The 14,652-nt window shown below is 44.8% G+C and overlaps 1 protein-coding gene across 1 annotated transcript in view; it reads left to right on the top strand.

Annotated features, from left to right (window-relative positions):
- The window catches only part of agmo (alkylglycerol monooxygenase), a gene marked incomplete at both ends in the record, with an annotated part of 116,014 nt that overhangs the window by 57,926 nt on the left and 43,436 nt on the right, over positions 1-14,652 (top strand). Inside the window, 4 exons of the mRNA XM_083632527.1 lie at positions 720-785; positions 4,441-4,520; positions 4,925-5,059; positions 7,750-7,866. Of these exons, the coding sequence (XP_083488653.1) occupies positions 720-785; positions 4,441-4,520; positions 4,925-5,059; positions 7,750-7,866 (398 nt within the window). The remainder of the gene's footprint in view (positions 1-719; positions 786-4,440; positions 4,521-4,924; positions 5,060-7,749; positions 7,867-14,652) is intronic.

Raw genomic sequence — 14,652 nt, 5'->3', positions numbered from 1 at the left:
CTTAATTGGATCAGGTGGACAGGAAGTGTTTGAGTAGCCTGGTAAACCGTCCGGTCACGTGAACTCACATTCTGTTTCGTTCTGCGGGACCGTCTGGCCTCCAGCCCGGCGTGGACATTGTAACCGGCCAGTCAAGGACGCCGGTGGAAAAATTGTAATGGCTGCTCCCATGGCTCTCCCATGGCTCTCTCTCTCCCATGGCTCTCCTGCTCCCATGGCTCTCCCATGGCTCTCCGGCTGCTCCCATGGCTCTCCGGCTGCTCCCATGGCTCTCCTGCTCCCATGGCTCTCCTGCTCCCATGGCTCTCCGGCTGGCCAAGCAACAAGCAGTAATGTCAACGTTTGTTGAGTTTATACAGCTGTAAGTGCAGTTATTGCAGAAATAGACACAATAACAACAATTAAACAAGAACAGGATGCACCGGCGGAGTTTCCTGGCGGAAAATATGTTTTTGCCTTTCTGGACTGGATTTTGCAACGTTGATTGGTTGAAGGAGTTGTCTGTCAAGGCAAGTACTCCCACCCACTGAAATGACTGTGGACTGATTGGAGTCCAGACTGATACGTAGAGCAAAACAGAATGTGAGATCAAAATCAGTCAATCAATCAATACTATTGGAGGACTGGATCGGGAAGCACAGCTCTACTCCATTAGTAGGCAAAATAAGCTGTAGTTTGCTGTTAGAGTGCAGTAATTTCAGTAAGCATTACCTTTACAGGGCGGAACATTTACTGCATCGACAAGAATTATGCTGGAGTTCTGATCATATGGGACCGAATATTCGGTAAGCAAAAGTTTGTCGGCTTCCATTCCTGTTAGTCTTTTCAATGGCACCTTCCTCTCTCTGCTCACGAGAGTTGTTTTGTAAGATGATTTTGAATATATAAGTGAGGGTGTAGCATTCCCTACATCCTTGAGGTGTTGAAAACAATGTATACAATAAATTGTTAACATTTAAAGCTGCAGGAGGCAATTTTGCCCCAAATGGCAGCAAGAGTTAACTGTCTCACTCATTGTGCAACCAAATGTACATCTTGAGCAAATCGTTGGGGTCTCGATTTGGGGGCATTAGATGCTCTTTTCTATTGCAGCTGATATTGCAGGTCTATTTTTACATGAAAAAACATATTGTCTGGTGCAGCTTTAATCACTCATAGACTGACTTCTTTCAGTAATGTATGTACTTAAAGGCTAACTAAACCCTAAAAAACATTGTTTCAGCTTTAAACCAATGCATATGGCTTTTAACCAATGTACAGTATATGGCTTTTCAGCTTTAAACCAATGTATATGGCTTTTGAGGTGTGCTGCTGAAGGATTGTGATCAAAATTTCCACATTTGTGACTAAACTGTTAGAATTCTACACACTATCATTGTCAGGCAGCGAGGGTGCCCTCTATGGGTTCAAACCTGCTTTTTGGGGGGGGGGGCCTCCAAAATGGCCGATTTCGTCGACTGTTACTGTATGTCACGTGGAACACCCCCTTTCCCACCCATGTGATCATTAGCTAATGCCAGATCCATATAATAGCAGAGTTGCAACATCTCCATTCACTCCAATGGACCCGTTTTTAAGCAGGGCTGTCCGTTTGTGATGTACTTTTGAAAGTGTAATACGTTTAAAGTGTAACTAACCCCCAAAACACTTTTTTTCAGCTTTTAACCAATATATATGACTTTGGGGGTGGTGTGTGAAGAATTCTGGTTAACACGTTAACTGCCAACGACGTACTGATACGTCAAGCAGAATCCAACCGTTAACTGCCAGCGACGTATGGATACGTCAAAAAAATCGTTTTTTTTTTTTTGACGGTGGATCGTTGATCTGGCCCTTTTGCATCTTCTATTATACTGTTAGAGCCGCCGGGCGTGTGCAATCCATTCCGCCGACCCACTGAGTGGCGACGGTGCTCAGACTATTGAGTGTTGTTTGGCCAGAAACGCACGCATTCCAGCTGAGCTCAACCGAGGACCCAGAAGCGAACGAGCCTCATTCTCATACTGTAGGCGAAAACCTTTCACACGGGCGCACGGCGGTGGGGGCTTCCAAAGGTGGACTGGGTGGAAAGCACACTTTGAAGCGCGCAGCATAAGCCTAGAGTCACACAAGGCTTCGTCAAAGCTCTCAACCGAAAATCCAAGAACGGATTAAGCCACATCCACGCTCGCCGACGAGGGGCCGCCAGAGAGAGAGGCTGCTGCTCACTGCTCAGACAGGCAGGAGAGACTGGCTTGTGACTGACAAACACGGAGACACGCCCACGGAGGGAGGAGTTGTAAGGAGAGGGGGTGCGGGTGCTGCTATGGAGGAAATTACTGTTCAGAACTATATTGTTTATGTCTGATGTCTCACTGATGCCAAAAATAAATGGTTAAAGTGACTGTTTGATATTGAATTTCACAAAACTGCGATTATCTCAGCTTTTTGTCTCAGACGCTGAAACCATGCTGTACTCAACGGCTAATATCTACATAACTACTAACTCTACAAACTAACTCTTTTAGACAGAGAAAGCACACATTCTATTAGTACTTTTGTGAACTTTGTGTTGACAAACTCCAAGCAGAAAATTATCCTTGGCTCTTGTAAAATGAGCCAGAATCCTCAAAAAAACCCTCTGGCAAAAGCTACCTACAGTAAAAAAAAAAAGGCTGGCAGTGAATGTGTTAAAATTTCCACATTTGAGACCAAACTGTTGCCATTCTACCATTTGTATCATTTTTCAGCAGCATAACTGGCATAAGTGCCCTCTATGGGTGGAACACTGCTTTTTTTTGCCCTCAAATGAATGGGAGATTTGGTACAACCTGACGTCACGTTGTCCCCAAAGACTATGGGATTTCAAGATAGTTACTCCCCTACTCCCCCTGTACCCTTTCCCGGCTCCTCACAACTCAAGCCTATTGGAGGGAGGGAGGGGTTATTGTGTGTTTGCAGCTGCAGCTCCGAGGCTCCCCAGCCACACAGTCACACACAGACCCTCACCTGACGTTAGTCTGCCAGGACTCATGTCATGACATGTAGCTTTCTGCTCAGTCAGCGACAGACAGCGTGCTGTCAGTATGTAAAAAACAACGAAACAAGCCGTGTGTGCCGCGTGTCCGTCGGTGTACAGCGCAGACAGCTCCCGAACAGAGAGAGAGAGAGAGAGAGAGAGAGAAACAAGCCGTGTGTGCGTCCGTGTAGGCTACAGCAGCGGACAGAGAGAGAGAGAGAGAGGCTGCAGGAGCACGCGCAGCAGCTGAGGAACAGAGAGAGGGGGAGAGATGTAGGGAGCTCTGCAGCTCTGCCCTGCGCTGCACCCTGAGAGGAAAAATCAGAGGTGCAGTAACTTTTAACAAGAATCGAAAATTAAAAACGGATTTCATGGCACGGTATATGGCAAGTTGGATGAGGGAATGACGTGGAGAAATCTCGCATTGTGATTACATGAGCGTGAGAGCGGGGCGTTTGTCCTGACTATTGTGCTGTGCTGCGGTAACCAGCCTCGCGTCACTAGTCTCTTTTAATGTAAGTTTAGACAAGCCACACACACATACATGGGAGAAAAATAATTCAATTTCTAGTTCGCCACTGAATGGCCAAATTTATATAACTTTCAACCATTTTGAGCAAAGCTGTTTCCATACAGGCCACCAGCGTTGGCTAGTTGTTGATATTTATAAAGATATTGTAGCTCTCATATAAATTATTTTCGAGGCGGTGGGCAAACTGTAATGGCGTCGATTTCCGAAAAAAATTCCTGAGCTGAGCACAGCCAAAGAGTATAGTATAGACAAGAGGATACGTCGTTTCTTGGTTTTTCCCATAGGTTTTTTCAAATCACCGTTTTGTTACATATCTGGGAGGTTAGTCCCCCTTTAAATAATCAAATTGTATATTACCAGCTTTATTTTATGCATTCAAATGTAGTGCAAGCCGCCTTCCTGGCTATTTCCCCGCTACGTGAGTCACGCATTTAGGGCTTCTGTTGGCGCCACTCTCTCCTCTACAGTATATTACTCTGGCTAACGCTAGCTATTACCTGTGGGGTAACGTTAGTTACATGGGAGTAAAACGCCACTGAATGACCAGTTTACTTTCCGTAAAGCCCACCAGCATTGGCTAGTTGTTGATATTTATAATGATGATGTTGCTCTAAAAGTTTTTATCGATACGCGCAGCGGCTGTTTCCGCTATTTCCGGTGTGAGCGCAGACAAAGAGTATAGTGAAGACAAGAGGAGACGCTCTTCTGCTTCTTTTACAACAGTGCCTGCAGTCAATTTGCATTGGAACAAACTACAAACTAGCATTTTTCACAAATCAAGCAGCATGCCTTTTCGCCAGAAATCTGGGGGTTTAGTCCCCCTTTAAGTAAACACATTGCAATGGACAATGGATTTCACGTCACCAGGTGTGCTCAGGTGTATCATGTCACTGTATGTTTGCCTCCTCAGGTACTTTTGCTCCAGAGAAGGACAAAGTGATATACGGGCTGGTCTGTCCCATCAGGACATTTGAGATCCTGCAGGTTCAGGTTAGTTGCGTCTCGTCTGAGCAGTGAGAGCCCATCATCCATCTGGATAGAAACACCTTGGAGGGCAGCCATAGATTAGGCGTGAGCTCATGTTTCCCTTGCTGGTCGAGCGGCCATCTTGTAACCCAAACATTATTACTCTACTTTAAACAAACTGCCCAGCTGAGGTGAGGGGGGGGGTCAATAAAATAAAATGCCAGAAGGTAGATGTATGATTATTTTTGCTGCCCACACTGCTGCTGGCAGAGAACAGCGTGAGCAATGTCCCCCCAAATGCCAAGAAACATTTCTACTCGGGACTAATTATCGCAGCTATTGCTTCGTTAACATTGATCAGTTAAATGTAGCGTTTGATTGTATATTGACGTTTGACTTATGGCTTTTTTTCCCTCTTATTTGTTTAGTTGCACTACTACAGGTATTTGTGGAAAGCATCCAAACGTTTCCAGAAAATCAGTGACAAATTGTCAACGCTCTTCAAGGGACCAAGTTGGAGACCTGGACTACCGAGGAGTGGCGACCACAGCAAAACTCCCCGCGTTAGTAAAAATACTTTCTCCCACTTTGTTAACATTATTCTCCAAGGGGCAAATTTGGAACATAATGCCCTCAGGCCTAATTTCCTATCATTTTGACACGCACAAAACACAGGCCAAGTGACTCATTCTCATTCCCCAATGAGAGATTCACATATTCTACAAGTTTTACAAGGAACCGCCACACCAAATAAATCTCACAAGCCTTTGTAGCGGGAACACAATAAGTTCATTTTCATTTTGTCTTTAAATACAGTCTGCGGGATCAAAAAGGCATGCAGTTGTGTGTAAAATGTATGTGTGTGTGCGCGCGCGTGTGTGTGTGTGCCTGTGTTCATGTGTGTGTGTGCCTGTGTTCATGTGTGTGAGTGAAATATAGGCCCCAGTTCAGTGCCCCAGCCCCAGCGGTTAGCTTTGAAATAACGCTGATGGTGGCACATACTTAGTTCCTTCATGCTTCACACTTAAAAAAAAAAGAAAGAAAAAACTCCCCTTTGCCTTTACAATTAAATTGGCCCCTTAAACTCAGCGGGGCGATTCCAAACGTAGACGGAGCCGGGATTCGACTGAAATATCTTGAAAGGCTTCCCAATTGTCGGGCCGGAGATGGGGTGTGTGTTGATATCTGCTGATGAGGGGAAGAAAGGAAAGAGGGGAGCGAGAGGGTAAGTAGAAGGAGGACAGGGTAGAATGTGTTTCAGTGTTTGAGACTAAGCAGAGCTGGAATACCTACAGGGCTGCATGGGGATGGGATGTGGGGGGAACCCACATGTGGCGGTTTGCTTCCCCGGGATCCTGGGAAACCCCCTGAATGAAAGGCAGGCATGCTGTGATTGGCCAGTTCCTCATACCTCTTTCCCAAACAGAACAGAGTTTCAACATAAAATGCCCTCAGGCCTAATTACCTATCATTTTGACACACACAGAAGAAAAAAAAGGGACAAATGACTCGGGGCATTCTTTATTGAAGGCTTCATATATTCTTCCATATTTTGAGGAATCACATACACCAGATAAACCCTGAAGGACTTTATAGACAGAAGACAACAAGCTAATTCTCACTGGTCATTAAATACAGTGAGTCCATGGGATACTGAATAATTGGCCTTTCTGCCTTAAAGGGACAGTTCACCCTAAAAATAAAAATGTTTTTCCTCTTACCCGTAGTGTTATTTATCCATCTATATGGTGTGTTGGTGTGAGTTGCCGAGTTTGGGAGATATAGGCTGTAGAGATGTCTCCCTTCTCTAATACAATTAAGCTGCATGGCAGTCTGCTTGTGGTGCTCAAAGTGCCAAAAAAAAAAACATTTGAAAAACTCAACAGCATTGTCTCTTTCCAGAAATCATGACCCGGTTACTTAAGATAATCCACAGACCTTGTTGTGAGCAGTCTCATTTAGGACCTATTTTCTTTCGACCAAACTACATCTACTACATGCTAGCTAGCAGCAGCAAGCGGTTTCATTTAGGAGCTATTTTCTTTCGACCGACCCAAATAGTTCTGAGAAGGCAGACATCTCTATGGCCGATATCGCCAAACCTCGGCAAGTCACATCAAAACTATCTAGATGGATAAATAACACTACAGGTAAGAGGAAAAAATCTATATTTTTTATTTCGGGGTAGACTGTTGAAATGGACTGCAGAAATAAAGGTGAAGAAAAAGAAAAAAAAGAGTGAAAGAGAAGTTGAGATGTGAGAGAGCTCATACGACATGATGGCATGAACACATTGAGTGCAGCTCAGTCTCCAGGACGCCCACAAGCAGGTTTCCCTCAGTAGCGGTCACTTGTTATATTATGCCATTTGCTCTTTTAAAGACGTCAGCATACGCATGACTCACTGTTGTTTGTTGCTTATGTTGTGCTTTTAATCATGTCTTTTATGCGGCTATTGTCTTATTGTTTTTATTGTCCATTTAATTTTAATTGTCCCTTAAATTCTCCATAATGGGGGGGGGTACGGTGGTGCAGTGGTAAGCGCTGTCGCCTCACAGCTCGAAGGTCCTGGGTTCCATTCTCACCTGGGACGCTGTGGAATGCATGCCCGTCCGCATGTCCTCGAGTGCCCACCGCCCGGGTGGGGTCGTCAAAAAGGGCCTTTCTGTGTGGAGTTTGCATGTTCTCCCCGTGCCTCCCGGGGGTTTCCTTCATATAGGAACCCCCTTCACCAAAACATGCAATATCCTGGTTGCTAATGTGGTTCCTCCTCTGGTCGTTAAGGGCGCCTGTTCGGAGGGAGGGGAACCGGTTGGAATAGCGTGAACCTCCCACGTGCTATGTCCTACCAGTGAAGCTTAACCTGTCAGGTGAAAAGAAGTGGCTCGCTAACTGCCCATGTCTCGGAGGAAGCATGGTGCCAGTTTCGGCTTTCCCCAGATCGGCAGAGGGTGGAGTAGCAACCAGGATAAATAAAAGTAAAATTAGCACTAAGGGGGATAAAAATGGGATATAAAATCGGGGGGGAATAAAAAAATTCTCCATAATGCATTTGTACTCATTTTTAAAGGGAGAGAACCAAAGGACAAGCTTCTGATTGATTGTGACGATTAACTTGAAGTTGAGCTTGAATCACTGTTAACTGTATTATCCAAACATGAGCAAACCTTGCCTCATACAAGAAGAATCAGTGCATATATGCACATTGGGGATTTGAACATGTTTAACGTGATGTTTTGTTGTCCATGTGCAGGTTACTGGAAAGGAATTGCCTCATGATCCCAGCTGGCCATTGCCCTTAAAAGGTTATGTGGTGATCCAGTTCCTGCTGGTGTTCGTGATTTACCACGATGTGTTTGAAAGCAAGGCGGTAGGTATTTGACACAGCATAGACCAATAATAAATATCCAGGTAGCTACTGTGATGTCAGCTATTGGTCTTTGGGCGAGCTGCCAATGGTTTGAGGCAACCTGTCAGTCGCGCCCCAAAACCATAGTCTGCTTTATCGTCTATTTTACTCCAAATTGGACCATAATTTACCAAATGAACATCATGCGGTTTTGAAGAAGATTAAAACTAGCGATTGAGACCATCAACTCATTAGGAAAGTGTTTACTGAGGCCCATAAATCAAGTGAGAAGTAGGGTCATTTTCCTATTGACTTCCATACTGTACAATGGGATTTCTTTTTGCAGCCAGTAGAGTCGCCCCCGGCAGGCCATTTGAAATAATGCACCTTTAACTCATTCCCCGCCATTGCCGTCTACCGACGTCTTTTAACAGTCAACTCTTCCCCGCCATTGGCAATAAGTGTTTTCACCGGCATGTGATAGATGGCTCTCTTACGCATCTTGTGAAATAGTACAGCACGTCTAAAGGTGTACAGGAACGACCACGATTGTCTAAGTCAAGTCAAGTCAAATTTGATTTATATAGCACCTTTCATACACAAAGGCAATTCAAGGTGCTTTACAAAAAAATAATCGAAAAAACAAGCAGCAAAGCAATGCACATATAAAAAACACATAAAAAACACAGCCGACAGTTTTAGTTAAAATATATACTCAAATTAACAAACATGAAACATTATTTCTGTTTTAAATAAGTTACAAGGCATTCTTCAGTATTATTATTACATGTACAGTCCATTTGTTGGAAATGTACAGGAAAAAAAATAAGAAATTACAGGCCGAGAGAGGCAGTAGTTTAGTAGCAGTTAAAAGCAAGAGTACGGTAAACATAAAGGTCTTTAGCTTGGATTTAAAAATAGGCAGAGTAGGGGCAGATCTAATGTGTTCAGGGAGTTTGTTCCAGTTATGAGAGGCATAGTGGGAGAACGCGGCTTCACCATGTTTTGATTTGGTCCTCGGGACAATTAGTAGACCAGTGCCTGCAGATCTCAGGGATCTGGATGGTTCATAGTGTAGAAGCATTTCAGAGATGTAGTGTGGGCCTGACCCGTTGAGAGATTTGTAAACTATTAGCAGAATTTTAAAGTCTATTCTAAGATTTACTGGCAGCCAATGCAGGGATTTGAGAACTGGTGTAATGTGTTCAGCTTTCTTGGTTCTTGTTAGAACTCTAGCAGCCGCATTCTGAATGAGCTGTAGTTGTTTAATAGCTTTTTTGGGAAGACCATTGAAAAGACTGTTGCAGTAGTCTAGCCTGCTAGAAATGAAAGCATGAATTAGTTTTTCAAGATCTTGTTTGGACATATAGCCTCTAATCCTTGCTATATTTTTTAGATGATAGAAGGCAGATTTTCTTATAAGCTTGATGTGGGAGTTGAAATTTAGATCAGAGTCAATAATAATGCCAAGATTTTTTACCTGGTCCTTTGGCTTCAAAGATAGGGATTCGAGGTGAGCAGTAACTTTGAGCCTATCTTCTTTTTTGCCGAAGACAATTATCTCTGTTTTGTCTTTATTAAGTTGGAGAAAATTCTGGCACATCCAATCATTAATTTGCGCAAAGCACTGACACAGTGTCTCTATGGGGGCATAGTCATCCGATGAGAGGGCTATGTAGAGTTGGGTGTCATCTGCATAGCTATGATAAGCTATTTTGTTTTTTTGCATAATTAGGCCCAGAGAGAGCATATAAAGGTTAAACAGGACAGGACCTAAAATTGATCCTTGGGGTACCCCACATGTCATTTTGGTTTGGTCAGATGTGTAGTTGCCAATGGAGACAAAGTAGTTCCTGTCTTGCAGATAAGATCTGAACCACTCTAGGACCGTGCCGGAAAGCCCGACCCAGTTTTCCAGTCTGTCCAATAGAATTTCGTGGTCAACCGTATCAAAGGCAGCGCTGAGGTCTAGTAACACTAAGATTGAGATTTTACCTGAATCAGTGTTCATTCGGATGTCATTTATAACTCTGATAAGCGCAGTTTCGGTGCTATGATGGGGTCGGAAGCCTGATTGGAAAGGATCTAGGAGGTCATTGGAGGATAGAAAGGTATTGAGTTGTTGGTAGACAGTTTTTTCGAGTATTTTGCTAATAAAGGGAAGATTTGATATTGGTCTGTAATTGCTGATTATAGAGGGGTCGAGGCTACGCTTCTTTAGCAAGGGTTTAACAACTGCAGTTTTTAGAGATTTTGGAAAAATGCCTGTAAGAAGAGAGGTATTAATTATCTTCAGTATGTCGGTCGCCAGGCAACTGTAGACATTTTTTAGAAAGCTTGTTGGCAGGGTGTCTAGGCAACACGATGAGGATTTAAGGCCTCGTATCGTTTCTTCTAGTTTCTTGTGGTCAATGACATTGAACTGAGTCATGTTAATTAAGCACCTATTCTGTGGGTGCGGCGGAGCCACATTTGTTCTTGATGTGGAAATAGTTAGTCTGATATTTATAATTTTATCCCTAAAGAAGGTCGCAAATTCATTGCATTTGACATTGGATAGAAGATCAGGGGCAATTTGTGGGGGCGGGGTTTGTCAGCCTGTCAACAGTGGCAAAACCAGGAAGCAGAAAAAAGCAACAATCTCCCATCAGAAAAGGTCCATAGCACAGCTCCATGGCACTGCTCAAAGCGTGATCCAGCAGCTTTTATCTATACGGGTTCGCACTCCATTACAGCAGCGAGGGCGGAGGGCGGGGGGCGGGGGGGGGGGGGGGGATCCTGTCACTCAAACGTGAAGGATTTTCTTTTCACCACGCTGCAGGCACTGACAACATGTCCACAAATCACTTGTCCTCAGGAATTAGTAATCCAGTTCCTAAACTCTTGACACCGTGTACATTTCAGCCGGTAGATTGCTCCTGACATACAGTACACAGACAACCAGTCGCCCCCCTGCGCAAGACGAACGCGCGACCCGGCTCAGCTCTCCAGTAGCGGAGCATACGCCGGGGCAGGGGTTGCGGTCACCACGGGCCCACCCATCACTGTGGGCCCACCTTTGGGGAAATCTGCCTGACTGAACATGCATTTGTGTTGCTTACTAGTTGAATAGTTTGAAATCAGAACTGACAACTAATCGATCCATTGTAACACCAGTGCACAGCAATCCAGCCATTTTGGCCTGGAGGAGACACCTCTGATTGGCTGCCACGGTTCTGTGCTGTTGTCTCATTGGGCAAAAGCGGTGCTGTCAAAAGTAAATGTGTCAACTCTTACCTCTTACCTTCAACACTCTTTCGGCGGCCCTAGCCTCCCTCCACCTCCCCCAAAGTGTTTAGCGTGCATCAATGTGTAAACAGTAGCTACAATTCAAGTCTGCTGACTGACTGCATGAAAGATGAAGTGGATTTATCCCCCTCTGGCAATAAAAGAAGAAAAAACGTGAAAGTGCTGCGACAAACAGTGGTCAGGTAGGCGAAACGTGTTCACTTCACCCACTCAGTCACCACTGTTGCACTGTCAATGGTTTGTTGTTGTGACTTCTGCACATAGCATCAATTTGCTAATGCATATCTCTCTAGTCTGTCTGTGTTTGCTTTTGCTAGCCTAGCTAGCTAGCTGCGCATGTTTAGACTGCTATAAATAACCAGCAACTTTAGCAACTTGTGGAGACCAGGCAGAAACAAAATAAGACTACTAGATCATTGCATGCCTGGATGGAGGATAGACAGACAGACAGGCAACAGATAGACAGATAATAGATAGACAGATAGAGAGGTAGATTTATAGATAGACAAACAGACAGACAGACAGACGGATAGTTCGATAGATAGATAGATAGATAGATAGATAGATAGATAGATAGATAGATAGATAGATATTCTCAGAGAGGAAATTAGAATATATTCACATTTGGTGGTGGTGCACAAAAAAGACGCAATAACAGGAAAACACAAACAATATCAAGGCCCAGAAATGCATTAAGAAAAATAAACAAGACAACATTTAGTCTATCAGACTCAGTCAAGGTTTAGTTAAAAGTCTGGACTGCTGACTCGTTCACCAATCGATGCATGTAGAGTGCCGTGCGCTGTCCTCAGTGCTGCATGTAGAGTGCTGTGTGCTGTCCTCAGTGATGCATGTAGAGTGCCGTGCGCTGTCCTCAGTGATGCATGTAGAGTGCTGTGTGCTGTCCTCAGTGATGCATGTAGAGTGCTGTGTGCTGTCCTCAGTGCTGCATGTAGAGTGCTGTGTGCTGTCCTCAGTGATGCATGTAGAGTGCCGTGCGCTGTCCTCAGTGCTGCATGTAGAGTGCCGTGTGCTGTCCTCAGTGATGCATGTAGAGTGCTGTGTGCTGTCCTCAGTGATGCATGTAGAGTGCCGTGCGCTGTCCTCAGTGATGCATGTATTGCTGTGTGCTGTCCTCAGTGATGCATGTAGAGTGCAGTGCGCTGTCCTCAGTGATGCATGTAGAGTGCCGTGCACTGTCCTCAGTGATGCATGTAGAGTGCCGTGCACTGTCCTCAGTGATGCATGTAGAGTGCTGTGTGCTGTCCTCAGTGCTGCATGTAGAGTGCCGTGCACTGTCCTCAGTGATGCATGTAGAGTGCCGTGCGCTGTCCTCAGTGATGCATGTAGAGTGCCGTGCTCTGTCCTCAGTGATGCATGTAGAGTGCTGTGCTCTGTCCTCAGTGATGCATGTAGAGTGCCGTGCTCTGTCCTCAGTGATGCATGTAGAGTGCTGTGTGCTGTCCTCAGTGATGCATGTAGAGTGCTGTGTGCTGTCCTCAGTGATGCATGTAGAGTGCTGTCCTCAGTGATGCATGTAGAGTGCCGTGCGCTGTCCTCAGTGCTGAAACATTTGAACAGGACTTGGAGAGTCTGTCTTTTCTTCTTCTTCTTCTGCAGAATAGCTTGTCTGTAAAGTGGCTTCACTGTGGGCTTTCTTGGACATAATATTACTTGGCTCAATGAGTGACAAATTGTGTTTTTGGATATAGGGGCTATCAGCTATTACAGTTGTGACTTTTAAAATGACTTTATTTAATAAAGCCAGTGGTGGTGTGTGTGTGTGTGTGTGTGTGTGTGTGTGTGTGTGTGTGTGTGTCTGATAAATTCAATCAATAGACAATAACACTGGTGTGTTTAAAATGAGATATTCCTCTAGATATGGCTAAAAAAAGATCCAAATATGCAAAAAAAGGCAAGATTTTTCTTCTGCGGCGGGCCAGAGAGGGGCCCACTGAGAATGGTTCGCTCCCTCTGGACTGAGAGGGTCGCTCCGCCCCTGCGCCTCTCTCGAAAGCGGGGTGAATCGAACACCGGTGTTACGGTAAAAGCTGTGCCCACGGGCGAGTTTGACCGGAAGGGGAAACCAAATCATTATGGGGTTCATAGTTGAGTGCAACACCGCCAGTATCCGCCATCAAAGACATTTATTCGGTTCAGGAGCCGTGAAGATGACTTGATTTACAAAAATGCCTTTTCCTCCGCTTTCTGGTCACAGACTGGTGTTTTTGGTGAAAACGACCTACATTCAGGTGTCGATAACTAAAGAACGGATGAAGGTAGAATCAAACTTTTTATTTTCCTATGAAAGTCGAGGCTCTCTTCTTTCTTTTGGGATATTCAGTCTTTACGTAGTCATAGAGAAAATATTCTGTGGGTCTTGGAAAATTACTGAAAATGATCAAAAACCCTGGTGGTGGCTAGTGACTTATTCTCTAAACCTCTGGCGGGGAATGAGTTAAGACACTTCCGCATTGGCTTCACAAACGGAGCTACGAGCTACCCCCTTGAGGCCCAATTATGCTCCATTTCCATAGGAAAATAAATGCATCTGTTTCAAACAGTGTAACCGTCACTGCCCACATACTTCCATGCGTCTTTCAAGTTGGCATTATGTTAAGCAATACATCTATACATCAACACTAGTGGGCAGTAGAGAGTCAAATGTGTGTGTGTGGTACTGCTCCGTTTCATCCGTGTTTTCATCCAACTGTAAAGGTCAACTCAGGCAAAGAGGAGAGGAATTTCATATTTTCTCATCTGGAGGCATCTTGACAGTACTTCTTGCAGGATGGGAGTGATTTATCATTCCCTCTCTCAGTTCTTTTCCCCACCAAGAGTTTCTCAGTCAGTCTGGGGATTGAAGCTGGTGACCTTCTGGTTGAACTCTTAACGTCCAGGCTCCTGTCATCCCTCATATTTGTTGAAAGTATGACAAGGTGGCCCAGGTTTCTTAATTTGAGAGTGCCTTGAAGGCCTGAACATGTTTGTTTGCTGACATTATTTCGCCCTATTATACAGTTTGTTGTGGCTGGTCCTCACTCAGGCAGAGTCCTCTATTTAGGCAGCAGGGAAAGACTAGCTGTGTCTAACATCATGACAGGATGACTGATCGACATTCCCCTTTAGAACAACCTTTGTCTATTATTTTCCAATCCACGAGCCAAAAGACCCCCTTTCTCCCTCTTCACAAAAAAAAAACAGGTCTCCTCAACAGTTATCTTTGGAAGCCTTTTTTCCCTAGCCATAGTTTTGGTTAGCCAAAAAGTGCCGTCACGCCCAGCTCCTACCAACCCCCAAGTAAAATGGCCTGTCTTTTTGTGATCTCTACCTCTGTGGCGCTCCCTCAGTTGTGGTCCCCCCCCCCCCCCTCCACGTCAGCCAGGCCCGAGGGTTCCCCCTCCTTCTCGGCGAATGAAACACCAGCAACAGCTGGTGGTCCAGCAGTGAACACAAACTCCTTAATTGTCGAGTCAACCATTTCCAAACCCAAATAGCCTTCAGGATGCAGCAATCAGG

This window comes from Poromitra crassiceps, assembly GCF_964638095.1.
Source record: "Poromitra crassiceps genome assembly, chromosome: 1".
Taxonomy (NCBI): domain Eukaryota; kingdom Metazoa; phylum Chordata; class Actinopteri; order Beryciformes; family Melamphaidae; genus Poromitra; species Poromitra crassiceps.
The sequence above is the reverse complement of the archived record's forward strand: the minus strand, read 5'-3'. Positions and strand labels throughout refer to the sequence as shown.